The 14,566-nt window shown below is 37.1% G+C and overlaps 1 protein-coding gene across 1 annotated transcript in view; it reads left to right on the top strand.

Moving 5' to 3' along the window:
* Positions 1-14,176, top strand: part of piezo1 (piezo-type mechanosensitive ion channel component 1) — a 65,754-nt gene extending 51,578 nt beyond the window's left edge. The window contains exons 41-53 of the mRNA XM_044016796.1: positions 587-734; positions 1,335-1,487; positions 1,581-1,642; positions 5,815-5,969; positions 6,222-6,388; positions 6,884-7,072; positions 7,198-7,290; positions 8,253-8,425; positions 8,633-8,755; positions 8,829-8,908; positions 9,512-9,698; positions 11,723-11,864; positions 12,559-14,176. Of these exons, the coding sequence (XP_043872731.1) occupies positions 587-734; positions 1,335-1,487; positions 1,581-1,642; positions 5,815-5,969; positions 6,222-6,388; positions 6,884-7,072; positions 7,198-7,290; positions 8,253-8,425; positions 8,633-8,755; positions 8,829-8,908; positions 9,512-9,698; positions 11,723-11,864; positions 12,559-12,672 (1,786 nt within the window). The 3' untranslated portion in view covers positions 12,673-14,176. The remainder of the gene's footprint in view (positions 1-586; positions 735-1,334; positions 1,488-1,580; positions 1,643-5,814; positions 5,970-6,221; positions 6,389-6,883; positions 7,073-7,197; positions 7,291-8,252; positions 8,426-8,632; positions 8,756-8,828; positions 8,909-9,511; positions 9,699-11,722; positions 11,865-12,558) is intronic.
* Positions 14,177-14,566: the final 390 nt, after the last annotated feature.

Below are 14,566 nucleotides of genomic sequence, written 5' to 3'. Positions count from 1 at the left end.
TCCACCTGACCCTCACCTCCCACCTCACACTCACCTCCACCTCACCTGACCTGACCTCCTCACCCCTCCCACCTCACCTCACCACAGAGCCTGACCCTGACCTGACCTGACCTCACCCGACCCGACCTCACCTCACCTGACCTGACCTGACCTCCACACCTCCCACCCCTCACCCCCTCCCACCCCTCACCTCACCTCACCTCACCCTGACCACAGCCACAGAGCCTGACCACAGCCTCACCCGACCCGACCTCACCTCCACCTGACCTCACCTGACCTGACCTGACCTGACCTGACCCACAGCCACAGTGACCCTGACCTGACCCTGACCCTGACCTGACCTCACCCTGACCTGACCACAGGCTGACCTGACCTGAACTCACCTGACCTGATGACTCTGCATCAGTACATACACCCTTACTTCAAAAATCAAACACAAACATGTGAACTTGAATCAGATGAAAAACAAATTGCTCCATAATAATCAATTCACGCTGTTGAAATCACATGTCAGTGACCTCATAATCATTTATTGATTTCAAATTGAAAGCCAGTGTAAGTAACAGTGTTTGTTTTTCCTCTGCAGTCTTCAGAGCGTTTATAAGCCGACCGCAGGCTTTTTCAAGGACATCCTCCACGCCGAGTATCGAGCCGCCACCGACGTCTACGCCCTCATGTTCCTCACTGATGTCATCGACTTCATCATCATCATCTTTGGCTTTTGGGCATTTGGGGTGAGTGATGGATTGGATGATATAAATGTACGTACAGTAAATGTGCAGAAGGACACGACGCTGCTGGTGCCTCCTCTCACTCTGGGGCTCCTGTCATGTGACCTGCAGCACGTCACTGTGTTACTGACACAAGGCTAACGCTACGTTGAGCGTCATAAACCGAACGCTGCACACGTGACCCGAGCTGTGACGGGACGGATTTTTTGAATGAACCGTTCCACCCCTAATTACTATTTTACATGAAGTCGGGGCAGCCCATGATCTGGTGGGGAGGGGCTTGAAACGGAGGGTGGAAATCCCGATAGATCGCGGGCTGGAGTACTTTTGGACAAGCTACCCAATCCCCACTGCTCCCTGTTGGTGAATTAGACACTTTTGTGGTGAAAATCTAATTCACATAAGAATTAATGAGAATGTAGTTTTTATTTATTTACTGTCAAATGAATGGTTTTCGTTCTAAATGGTTGTGTGAGGTATTGACCCAGTCAAGTGCAGTCAGTACTGACTTTACGTCGACTTTATAACCTGAACTGCCACTTTCAGTAAATACATGTGTTTTAGAAGTGATTATCTTAATAGTAGTTGTTGTGTCTGTTTCAGAAGCACAGTGCAGCAGCTGACATAGCCTCCTCTCTATCAGAGGACCAGGTTCCTGAGGCCTTTCTGGTGATGCTGCTCATCCAGTTCAGCACCATGATTATCGACAGAGCTCTGTACCTGCGCAAAGCTGTTCTTGGAAAACTCATATTCCAGGTTCCACTCATCTTATCCACATTTGTAGCTTTCATGCATCCACCTGGAAAAACTCTTTATTTTTCCCATCATCCCTCTGTTTCTCCCCTCCAGGTGATCCTTGTGTTTGGGATACACCTGTGGATGTTTTTCATCTTGCCTGCTGTCACTGAAAGGTGGAGTTGAATGAAAACCGTGCATTTATTAGTGTTAGGATCAGAATTCATTTTATTTGCACACACGTCCGTTGATGATATGAATTTGACCTCTGCAGTTAACCATCCCTGTTACACACCTCTACACACACACACACACACACACACACATGCGGGTGCCCGGATGGCAGTATTCATATTAATGTTAATGTTAATATTAGTAGTAGTGGTAGTATTATTATTAGTAGTAGTAGTTGTAGTTGTTGAGGTAGTTGTGAGTATTCTTAACCAAGTTTTGAAATCAGCGTTTGACATAAGAGTAAATAGGTTCTGTTGTGATCATGCTTTAAAGCAGTGGTTGCCAACCTTTTTTCCTTGCTGTGTCCAGACAAACCTGGTCCCCCCGACCCTTGTCCAGGGCACGCACACAGAAAACAATCTCACAGTGTGTATAGATATAAAGTGTCCTGTCCTTAAATCAAAACCAAGGCCTTGTTTTCTTTTTTTTGATCCCGGTGAGTGTTCGGTACTTTACTTAAACTTACTTACTTACTTTACTTAAACTTAAACTTAAACTTAAACTTAAACTTAAACTTAAACTTACTTACTTACTTAAACTTAAACTTAAACTTAAACTTAAACTTACTTACTTACTTTACTTAAACTTACTTACTTACTTTACTTAAACTTAAACTTAAACTTAAACTTACTTACTTACTTACTTAAACTTAAACTTAAACTTAAACTTACTTACTTACTTTACTTAAACTTACTTACTTACTTTACTTAAACTCACTTACTTACTTTACTTAAATTTACTTACTTACTTTACTTAAACTCACTTACTTAATTTACTTTACTAAACTCACTTTTTACTTAAACTTACTTAATTTACTTAAACTTACCTACTTAATTTACTTAAACTTACTTACTTACTTCACTTACTTACTTTACTTAAACTTACTTACTTACTTTACTTAAACTTACTTACTTTACTTAAATTTACTTACTTACTTTACTTAAACTTACTTTACTTAAAGAACTTACTACACTACTACTTACTTACTTTACTTAAACTCACTTACTTACTTTACTTAAATTTACTTACTTTACTTAAACTTACTTTACTTAAACTCATTTACTTACTTCACTTACTTACTTTACTTAAATTTACTTACTTACTTTACTTAAACTTACTTTACTTAAACTCACTTACTTACTTTACTTAAAACTTACTTACTTACTTATTTACTTTACTTAAACTTTACTTACTTTACTTTACTTAAACTTACTTACTTACTTTACTTAAACTCACTTACTTACTTTTACTTAAAACTTACTTTTAAACTCACTTACTTAATTTACTTAAACTTACTTTACTTTAAACTACTTACTACTTTAAACTTTTATTTTAAAACTTACTTACTTACTTACTTAAACTTACTTACTTACTTTACTTAAATTTACTTACTTACCTTTTTTCCTTGCTGTGTCCAGACAAACCTGGTCCCCTCAAACCCTGTCCAGGCACGCACAGAAAACAATCTCACAGTGTATAGATATAAAGTGTCCTGTGCTTAAATCAAACCAAGGCCTTGTTTTTTTTTGATCCCGTGAGTGTTCGGCATTTTACTTAAACTTACTTACTTACTTTTACTTAAACTTAAACTTAAACTTAAACTTAAACTTAAACTTACTTACTTACTTACTTAAACTTAAACTTAAACTTAAACTTACTTACTTACTTTACTTAAACTTACTTACTTACTTTACTTAAACTCACTTACTTACTTTACTTAAATTTACTTACTTACTTTACTTAAACTTACTTAATTTACTTAAACTTACTTTACTTAAACTTATTTTACTTAAACTCACTTTACTTACTTAAACTCACTTACTTACTTTTACTTAAACTCACTTACTTTACTTACTTTACTTAAACTCTACTTACTTTTACTTTTTACTTACTTATTTACTTAAACTTATTTACTTCACTTACTTACTTTACTTAAACTTACTTACTTAAACTTTCACTTACTTACTTTACTTAAACTCACTTACTTACTTTACTTAAACTTACTTAATTTACTTAAACTTACTTACTTAATTTTACTTTAAACTTACTTACTTTACTTACTTACTTAAACTTATTTTACTTTAAAACTACTTTTACTTACTTAAACTTACTTACTTTACTTAAATTTACTTACTTTTTACTTAAACTTACTTTTACTTAAATTTACTTACTTTACTTAAACTTACTACTTACTTACTTAACTTTTACTTTTACTTTACTTAAACTACTTACTTACTTACTTAAAACTTACTTACTTACTTTACTTAAATTCTTACTTACTTTTACTTAACTTAACTTTACTTACTTACTTTACTTAAACTCACTTTACTTACTTTACTTAAACTTACTTACTTACTTTACTTTACTACTTACTTAATTTACTTTTACTTAAACTACTTACTTACTTTACTTTTACTTTTACTTTACTTTACTTAATTTACTTAAACTTACTTACTTACTTTACTTAAACTCACTTACTTACTTTACTTAAATTTACTTACTTACTTTACTTAAACTCACTTACTTACTTTACTTAAATGTACTTACTTACTTTACTTAAACTCACTTACTTAATTTACTTAAACTTACTTACTTTTACTTAAACTATTTAACTTACTTAAACTTTACTCTTTTACTTAAACTTACTTACTATTTACTTTACTTAAACTTACTTACTTACTTTACTTAAACTTACTTACTTACTTTACTTAAATTTACTTACTTACTTTACTTAAACTTACTTTACTTAAATTTACTTACTTTACTTAAACTTACTTACTTACTTAACTTAAATTTACTTACTTACTTTACTTAAACTCACTTACTTACTTTACTTAAACGTACTTACTTAAACTTGACGTTTGTCACACAACAGGAACGTGATCAAGTGTTGGTGATAAATAGCGTAATAAATTTAAAGAAAATGATAGTTTTTATTTGGGTGATACTGACTTCTAATTGTCCAGTGTCTGATTGGGATGCACAAACATAATTACATGACCCTCACAAACTCAGAGCAGTCAAAGCTCTGTGCCCCCCCATGTGAAGGGGGGCTTGGACCCCGGGTTGGGAACCATGGCTTTAAAGGAATAGTTCAGATTTCATGTGGGACTGATGAGGGTTATATTATACGTGTTTGGCAAACACGGGTGGGGCCACCATGGAAACAACAGACAGACCTGACTGAGACCCCCATATAACCCTTTTGGGGCCCACATGGACATGCTGGCTGCAGAAACACTGTGACGACGCTGTTCACACTCCTCTTCATCAAGATCCATCCTGACACTGGTGGGCAGGTACACCAGGAAAAACACCATATAAAAAATACTCTGATTACAGTATTAAATATCATCCCAATAGGGGGAGCCAGAGAGGTTCTGGGTAAACAGAAAGATAATATAGTGACAGTGCACATCACATTAAACAGCAGAATCTGGGCTACAAAAACAGTGTGAAATAACTGGAAACATGTTCATGAAGCTCATCGAGACAATGCCAAGAGTGATCCAAGCAAAGGGTGAGAATCTAAAATAGGAAACATATTATTTCAACTTATTTCACACGTTCTTCTTTACTACATCATTTCACATGTGTTCATTCATAGTGTTGATGCCTTCAGTGAGAATCTACAACGTAAATAAAGAAAAAACATTGAATGACAGTGTGTGTATACAAACATATATACACAGTATACAGATCCCATGGACACGTCTGCAAACCTGGATACAGCTCAGTGGAGCCATCTGGTGTTTGTTTTTGGAATGGAACATATAAAAAAGCCAGAAACTGTTTTATTGAACACTAATAGTGATATAAAAGTATGGAGACATGATGTTTTTTTGAAGTTTACAGCTTCAGCTGCATCATTCCAAAGACATAGGGGACATGTCCCACGCGTCCCCTTTACTGTCACACCCAAAGTATTCAAATAGACCCTGTGGTTGCAGAGATGTACTCATTTAAAAGGTTAAAACCAGTTTTTCCTGGTGTGAACAAAATCACCAGGTTGTCAGTGAAGGCAGCACGCACACACACACACACACACACACACACTTTGGAATCCATCTGTTATCATGTTAAATCTTCCTTGTCTCTCCTTCTCCCTGCTCAGGAAGTTCAATCAAAACTTTGTGGCTCAGCTCTGGTACTTTGTCAAGTGCATTTACTTTGGACTGTCAGCCTATCAGATCCGCTGTGGATACCCCACTCGTATCCTCGGAAACTTCCTCACCAAGAAATACAACCACCTCAACCTGTTTTCCAAGGGTACGGACGAACCCTGTGTGTGTGTGTGTGTGTGTGTGTGTGTGTGCGTGTGTGTGTGTTTTCCAGGTAACCCTACTTCTGTTTTACTTTTTTCTCCACTTGTCTTCCTTATGGAGACAAAAATGATTAGATTTGAAGGTGGGGGACATGTTGTATTATTAGGAGGAGGTTAGGGTTAGTCCTGTAGTAGTTATGGTTAAAGTTAGCGTAAGTCTCCAGGGAATGAATGTCCTCTTATGTCCTGGAACCCAGACTCTGTGCCTGTGTGCAGGTTTCGTCTGGTGCCGTTCCTGGTTGAGCTGCGAGCAGTGATGGACTGGGTTTGGACAGACACGACTCTGTCTCTGTCAAACTGGATGTGTGTGGAGGACATTTATGCCAACATCTTCATCATTAAATGCAGCCGTGAGACAGAGAAGGTGAGAAGTTTAGGATCACAGCGACGTGAACAACCGTCCTTTTCTTTCATTTGAAGAATACCATCAAAGAGAAAAACTGATAGAATTACTAGTACAGTAAGCAGTTAAAAGATGTTTTGTTTTTTCTGTTTTATCACACTGCAGACTAGTTATGGGGCAATGTGTGATTTCTTTGTGCAAAAAAGCACAAACAATAAACATGTTGTGGTCATGTCATCATTGGTATAATGAATGATTCATAATTAGAATTAAAACCCAGATTTCATTGATAAATGATATCATCCTATAATGATCTCATTTAATGTAGAAATATTTACAATTACCACAATAATATCATGGATCCCAAATGGATTATGGTCATAATGATTATGATATGAGTACTACAGAGAGTAACCTGCAGCCTTCAGTCGTCTGTGCACCTTATATCACTGTTATACAGTCCCTCTGCATTTGTCCACAGCAACACACCAACAATGATGATTTATTTCCCCCCAGAAATACCCTCAGCCTAAAGGGCAGAAGAAGAAGAAGATTGTGAAATATGGCATGGGAGGACTCATCATCTTCTTCCTGATCTGCATCATCTGGTTTCCTCTGCTCTTCATCTCACTGGTCAGATCAGTGGTGGGTGTGGTCAACCACCCAATCGATGTCACAGTGACGGTCAAGCTAGGAGGATATGAGGTACTTCATATTGATTTGTTTCTTTTTTACGATCCTGAGTTTGACTGAGATGATGATTGTTTTGTGTATGAATGATACAGTTTGTAAAATGTGCTTTAAGCTGTTTTGTTTCTGCATGTTTTCAGCCTCTGTTCACCATGAGTGTGCAGCAGCAGTCCATTCAGCCCTTCACAGAACCTGAATATGAAGAACTCACCAAAAAGTTTGGAGACAATGCAGTAAGTAGTGATTTATACGTCTGTCCACATGTTCAGATACTGTCAATGTGTCTTTCCTGCTGTTTAAATACTGTCAATGTGTCTTTCCTGCTGTTTAAATGCTGTCAATGTGTCTTTCCTGCTGTTTAAATACTGTCAATGTGTCTTTCCTGCTGTTTAAATGCTGTCAATGTGTCTTTCCTGCTGTTTAAATACTGTCAATGTGTCTGTCCTGCTGTTTAAATGCTGTCAATGTGTCTTTCTGCTGTTTAAATGCTGTCAATGTGTCTTTCCTGCTGTTTAAATACTGTCAATGTGTCTGTCCAGCTGTTTAAATACTGTCTTTCCTGCTGTTTAAATACTGTCAATGTGTCTTTCCTGCTGTTTAAATACTGTCAATGTGTCTTTCCTGCTGTTTAAATGCTGTCAATATGTCTTTCCTGCTGTTTAAATACTGTCAATGTGTCTTTCCTGCTGTTTAAATACTGTCAATGTGTCTTTGCTGCTGTTTAAATGCTGTCAATGTGTCTTTCCTGCTGTTTAAATACTGTCAATGTGTCTGTCCTGCTGTTTAAATACTGTCAATGTGTCTTTGCTGCTGTTTAAATACTGTCAATGTCTTTCCTGCTGTTTAAATACTGTCAAATGTGTCTTTCCTGCTGTTTAAATACTGTCAATGTGTCTTTCCTGCTGTTTAAATACTGTCAATGTGTCTTCGCTGCTGTTTAAATACTGTACTTCCTACAAACACTGATCAGGATTGTACTTTGAGACGTGTCCCAAAGACTGGCTTTAAAGGGATAGAGACTGTTGATCAAAATGACACTGATAACTTCAACTTTAATTAAAGCATAATGATAATGGTGATGTGAATGTGAATGATAATAATAATTATAGCTTCTAATGTATAATTATTATAATTAATAATGATCTATCCCTTTAATTTGCTTGCTGTGTGTGTGTGTGTGTGTGTGTGTGTGTAGGTAGCCATGCAGTTCATCACTTTCTACAGTTCTGAGGACATTGTGACGGCCATGATTGAAGGCAGTTCAGGATCAGTATGGAGGATCAGCCCCCCCAGCAGACAGGAAGTCATTAAAGAACTACTTGGAAGTCCTGTTGACTTAACACTACGTCTGGCCTGGACTTTCCAGAGGTAAGACCCTTCATTTCATATGATAAAAAGACTATTATACATTATGATATTTGCTCTGTTGTAGCAGCTGTCCTCTGTATTTGGGTGGACAGGGTACTGACACGCTGTTAGCTCCTCCCTCTGCTGCAGCAGTGATAAATGTGTGATGTAAAAACTCCCATCTGATCATCGCTCTTTCTCTTTTCTCTCATTGTTTCTGTGTGACAGGGACCTGGGAAAAGGAGGGACAGTGGAACACACCTTTGACAAACACTCAATAGCCCTGGAACCAGGAAACCCTGTCAGGGCGGATCTGGCCTCACTACTCGTCGGCAATCGCACTCAACCTGTGTAAGTTCCCCCTCAGCATGGATGTTGATGTGAATCTTCATGTTTTTTTAATACCTACGTCTTTCTTTTCCAGGCTTGTTCCTAATATGTTCCCCAACTACATCCGTGCTCCCAATGGAGCTGAAGCCAAACCAGTCAGTCAACTGTATAAAGGTCCGGGTTTTTGACTCATTGTTATTTGTATACATTTGTGTTCATTTCCAGCGTCAGTCTTCTTCACTTCGAATCAGAGTTACTTATTTTGGACAGATTGGCATCACTCAGCACTTTCCTCTCATGTCACGCACTTGACGACACTGTCATATTTTGTCACTTGTTGTGATCAGTGTGACCACCTCCATTTCTTGCACTCCCTTTGTCTTCTTCTTCTTCTCCTTCTCTTGGCCACAGCGGATCATCTGCCTCCATCTTCTCCTCTTCTGTTACAACAGCTGTCCTCATGTCATGAACCTTCTCTGTGGTCCTTTTGCTTTTCCTCCAGCTCCATCTTCAACATCCTTTGTCCTATGTAATCACTGTCCTCCTATGTGACCAAACCAAACGTATTTCCAAACCGTTCAACCTGAGCTGTCATTTATTTATGTCCCCTTGTCTACTTAGTAATAATAAATTCAAACTCTCCTCCTTCATCAAATTCATGTATTCTCAAAACAAGAACAGATATTGATACCAGTAAACCAGCTAAGACAAGTGTGTATTGATCAGGATGACAATGTCTGCTGTGTATGTACATGTTAAAGATTGTTTGTCTTGTAGGTGATGAAGAAGGCTTCCTGAACATAACTCTGTCCTTGAAGAGCGACAGGTCTCTGAACGACAGTAGAAATCAGGAGTGGTGGGACATCGCCATCGCAGGATGTGGCCCCTCATGTGGCGTTTTACCCATGGTCATATTCAATGACAAAGTCAGTCCACCCAGCCTGGGCTTTCTGGCTGGATATGGGTAAGGCACACAAACTCACACAGTTCATAGTAGGGTGTTTACGTTTGCCATTCACAAAAGCAACTTGAAGACAATGCAAACTTTTTCAATCTATCTAAAATTCTGAATCACTAATGTTACCTTAAAAAGTCCAAATTTCCCCTTATTGACAAATGGTCTGTATTTATATAGCTCTTTTCTATCAGACAATTTTCATACTCATTCTAACAGCTGTCAGGAGCAAAGTGGGGTTGTCTTGCCCCAGGACACATCAGCATGTAGAATAGCGGAGCCAGGAATGAAACCCACAACCTTCCAGTCGAAAGACGACTCGCTCTACCACTGTTGACTACAAGCTGGCTTAAATTTGAGCGGAGGTTGTAATTGACGCTTTGTGCATATAGTTTAGTATAGTATAGTTTAGTTTAGTTTAGTTTAGTTTAGTTTAGTATGGTATAGTATAGTACAGTATAGTTTAGTATAGTTTAGTTTAGTTTAGTTTAGTATGGTATAGTATAGTACAGTATAGTTTAGTATAGTATAGTATAGTTTAGTTTAGTATAGTTTGGTATAGTATAGTTTAGTTTAGTATAGTTTAGTATAGTAGGGTATAGTATACATTAGTTTAGTTTAGTATAGTATAGTTTAGTGTAGTGTGTGTGTATAGTTTAGTATAGTATAGTATAGTATAGTTTAGTTTAGTATAGTAGGGTATAGTATACATTAGTTTAGTATAGTTTAGTTTAGTTTAGTATAGTATAGTTTAGTTCAGTATAGTAGGGTATAGTATACATTAGTTTAGTTTAGTATAGTATGGTTAGTTTAGTATAGTGGTATAGTATACATGAGTTTAGTTTAGTATAGTATAGTATAGTATAGTTTAGTATAGTATAGTATAGTAGGGTATAGTATAGTATAGTTTAGTTTAGTTTAGTATAATATAGTATAGTTTAGTTTAGTTTAGTTTAGTTTAGTTTAGTATAGTATAGTTTAGTATAGCATAGTTGGGTATAGTTAAGTTTAGTTTAGTTTAATATAGTATAGTTTAGTATAGTAGGGTATAGTATAGTATAGTATAGTATAGTTTAGTATAGTAGGGTATAGTATAGTATAGTTTAGTTTAGTTTAGTTTAGTTTAGTTTAGTATAGTATAGTTTAGTTCAGTATAGTAGGGTATAGTATACATTAGTTTAGTTTAGTATAGTATAGTTTAGTTTAGTATAGTAGGGTATAGTATACATGAGTTTAGTTTAGTATAGTATAGTATAGTATAGTTTAGTATAGTATAGTATAGTAGGGTATAGTATAGTATAGTTTAGTTTAGTTTAGTATAATATAGTATAGTTTAGTTTAGTTTAGTTTAGTTTAGTTTAGTATAGTATAGTATAGTTTAGTATAGCATAGTTGGGTATAGTTAAGTTTAGTTTAGTTTAATATAGTATAGTTTAGTATAGTAGGGTATAGTATAGTATAGTATAGTTTAGTTTAGTATAGTTTAGTATAGTAGGGTATAGTATAGTATAGTTTAGTTTAATATAGTATAGTTTAGTATAGTAGGGTATAGTATAGTATAGTATAGTTTAGTTTAATATAGTATAGTATAGTAGGGTATAGTATAGTATAGTATAGTATAGTTTAGTTTAATATAGTATAGTTTAGTATAGTAGGGTATAGTATAGTATAGTTTAGTTTAATATAGTATAGTATAGTAGGGTATAGTATAGTATAGTATAGTTTAGTTTAATATAGTATAGTATAGTATAGTATAGTATAGTATAGTATAGTATAGTATAGTATAGTTTAGTTTAGTTTAGTATAGTATAGTATAGTATAGTAGGGTATAGTATAGTATAGTATAGTATAGTATAGTTTAGTTTAGTTTAGTATAGTATAGTATAGTATAGTATAGTTTAGTAGGGTATTGTCCGCATATAAAGAGAGTTTCTTTTCTCTACCACCCAGTTTTACTTGACACATAGAGTTGCTGTGATGTGTGTTTTCCTTTGATCTCTCTGTGAACCAGTGTCTCTAATGTGTCCCTTCAGGATCATGGGTCTGTATGTGTCTGTGGTCTTAGTCATTGGGAAGTTTGTGCGAGGCTTCTTCAGTGAAATCTCCCACTCCATCATGTTTGAAGAGCTGCCCTGTGTGGACCGTATCCTGAAGCTCTGTACAGACATCTTCCTGGTGAGTTTACTGTGCATGATTTTGTGCAAAGACAAATCCGAAACAACACATTTGATCTAGCTTTGAACCATAAATTAAAATAAATGACCTTTCTCTTTAAATTCAATAGTCTTGGAAAAGCAGGACACATGGTGGAGTTTGTATGTGCGTGATGTTTCCATCGAGTGGAAAAGTTTGGTCTGGTATAGTTCAGCACATATTTAACCCGTGAAATGCTACACTAGGGTCAAGCTGAGATTGGCTGATTGGGTGAAAGAAACACGTCCTTTGCGACCACTGTAAATATCCCATGGAAGTCAAGGCCATTTTAAATAGTTCTGTCTCTGCCACTAAGAATAAGAAGAAAGTAGAGGAAGCAGCAAACAGCAGCCAGCCACTGTTGACTGTTGCTTTCAATGTTGTTGTTTATTGTCATCGCACTCGTAGAACATCACACTCGGTACCTCACTGACATCAGGCACAGCCCACACCCTGCTGGCCAAGTAAAGGTACTGTTCTCAGTCCAAGCACAAGCCTGACCCAGGGTTACCGTTCCAAGCCGAACCATACCATGATGGAAACACAGCATATTGATGCTCCGTCCTCCCTCAGTCCATACATATGCAGATTGGGGATTAGGTTAATTGGACATATGGTTGTCGCAGGTAGACAATGAGTGAGTGAGTCGTCATAAATGTATGTGTGTGTGTTTCAGGTGCGTGAGACAGGAGAACTGGAACTGGAAGAGGAACTGTACTCCAAACTGATCTTCCTCTATCGATCTCCAGAGACAATGATCAAATGGACCAGAGACATCCACAGACACTGACCCACTGACTGATTATGTTTGGCTGTGACAGAACACAGTAATAGCACAGTGAAGCACACTGCAAACATGTCCAGGGGACAGCTCATGGAAGGCTTCAAGAGGACACTCCTTATTGACTTTCAACCAAGGACAGACATGAAAGAAGATGACAGAATAACAGATGGAAGCACACCTGTCGCTGTTGCTTCTTCACAGCTGCCTGAGCACCTTTATACTCCACCTTACACTATGCAGTCCCACTGTATGTGGATTTGATGGCAGCTGGATGTCTACAGGATTGTCAAATGTCCCTGGAAGACATGTGTGTTTGTGGATGATCAGAGGATGAAGGTCAAACACTCAAGATGTTTTATTTGTGACCTTTGTGCATTTCAGGCACCCGGGTGGAAATGAATATGTGACTGAAACCTGTGATTGCAGGTTGAACCAGCTGGAGTCGCTGTAGCTGTATGTTGGTTGATTTGAAAGCATGCCCTGCTGTCACTCAAAACGTGAGAAAAAAAGTTTGTAAAATCAATTATTTTTTTACAATTAACAAGCAGAAACCAGATTTGTTTGACTTTCCATGAAGAGTCAACACATGTCCCATGTTCAGGGGCAACAGATTAGACGATGCTGGTTCACATTTTCCACACCTGTGACGTAAAGGTCGTCCCCCACACAGATCTGCCAGGATAAAGGTCAACAAAATGATTCACTGTGATACGTGACTGTAGGCCACAGTGGCCCTGGTTCCACACACACCATGTTCAATGAGAGAGGAATACATTTACAATCTGTTTCTATGCAAATCATTCAATATGTTTAACAATATTTAGTCCTCTGCTACTTTTATTTATTTATTTTTCTAAGTAATTCAATTCATTGTTGCATCTTGTCAAATCTATAAAGCGGCCTGTCACTGTATTAAGGGACACTTGGACCCAGAGTTTACACTATATATACTTTTGACGTCCATTCATGTGGCCGGTAATATTTCAAAATTGCGGCCCTGCATATTTAATGTAATGACACAGTATCCTTAGACCACGTCCAGACGGAAACGGCACCAAACATAAACAATCTGTCGTCAGTTCAAGTCCTGGCTTTCTTTAATCTGTCCTCTGTCCTCTGTCCTCTGTGATCGTATACAATTCAAAAAAAACAGTTGTCCTCTCTGGTTTTGATGTAGTAGCACTACAGGCCTGCCATATGTATTATATTATATACATGCGCTATGCGAGTCATTTTGGGGGTTTCCGTGTGGATGAAGACATTGTTTACAGAAAAAGAGCTTTAGAAGACAAAGGAGAAAACTTAGCTCATACATTTCCTTTTTGTTGCATTTAGACACTTTAAAAACCCAGTTCATTTCAATTAAATTACAACACACACACACACACACACACACAGGTCTCAATAAGAAAAATAACTGAAATATACTAATGCATGTTCTTGTTGTTTCCCTTTAACAAACATGTTTGCATTTGAATCCTGGTAAAAATAAAGATTTAGTGTTTCTGAATGTGGCACTGACAGATGATACGCCAACCCTGCACTAACAATCATCAGACAGACAGGCGCTCAGTGAAAACATGACTGTTGATGTGGTCAGTGTATCACTTCAACAGCCTTTTGTGTTTGTGATACTTTGGAAACGGCTCATTGTCCCACACCAACGTCCATATAGAACAATCAGATATGGTTTTAGTTCACATGGACATAGGAGCTTCTAGTCTGCTGCTGCCCCATATGGTGAGTTTCCATCACTGACGTAAATCCAAATGAAGGATGTTAAACACCAACGTCACAAAAAAGCACATTTAAATGAGAAGAATGGAGGCTACTCCTGTGTGCTATGATGTAAAATAGCTGATTTTGCTTGTGGACTGTGGTGCAGGAGCAGTTACCCTTT

This window comes from Solea senegalensis, unplaced genomic scaffold (genome assembly GCF_019176455.1).
Source record: "Solea senegalensis isolate Sse05_10M unplaced genomic scaffold, IFAPA_SoseM_1 scf7180000014804, whole genome shotgun sequence".
Lineage (NCBI taxonomy): Eukaryota > Metazoa > Chordata > Actinopteri > Pleuronectiformes > Soleidae > Solea > Solea senegalensis.
The sequence above is the reverse complement of the archived record's forward strand: the minus strand, read 5'-3'. Positions and strand labels throughout refer to the sequence as shown.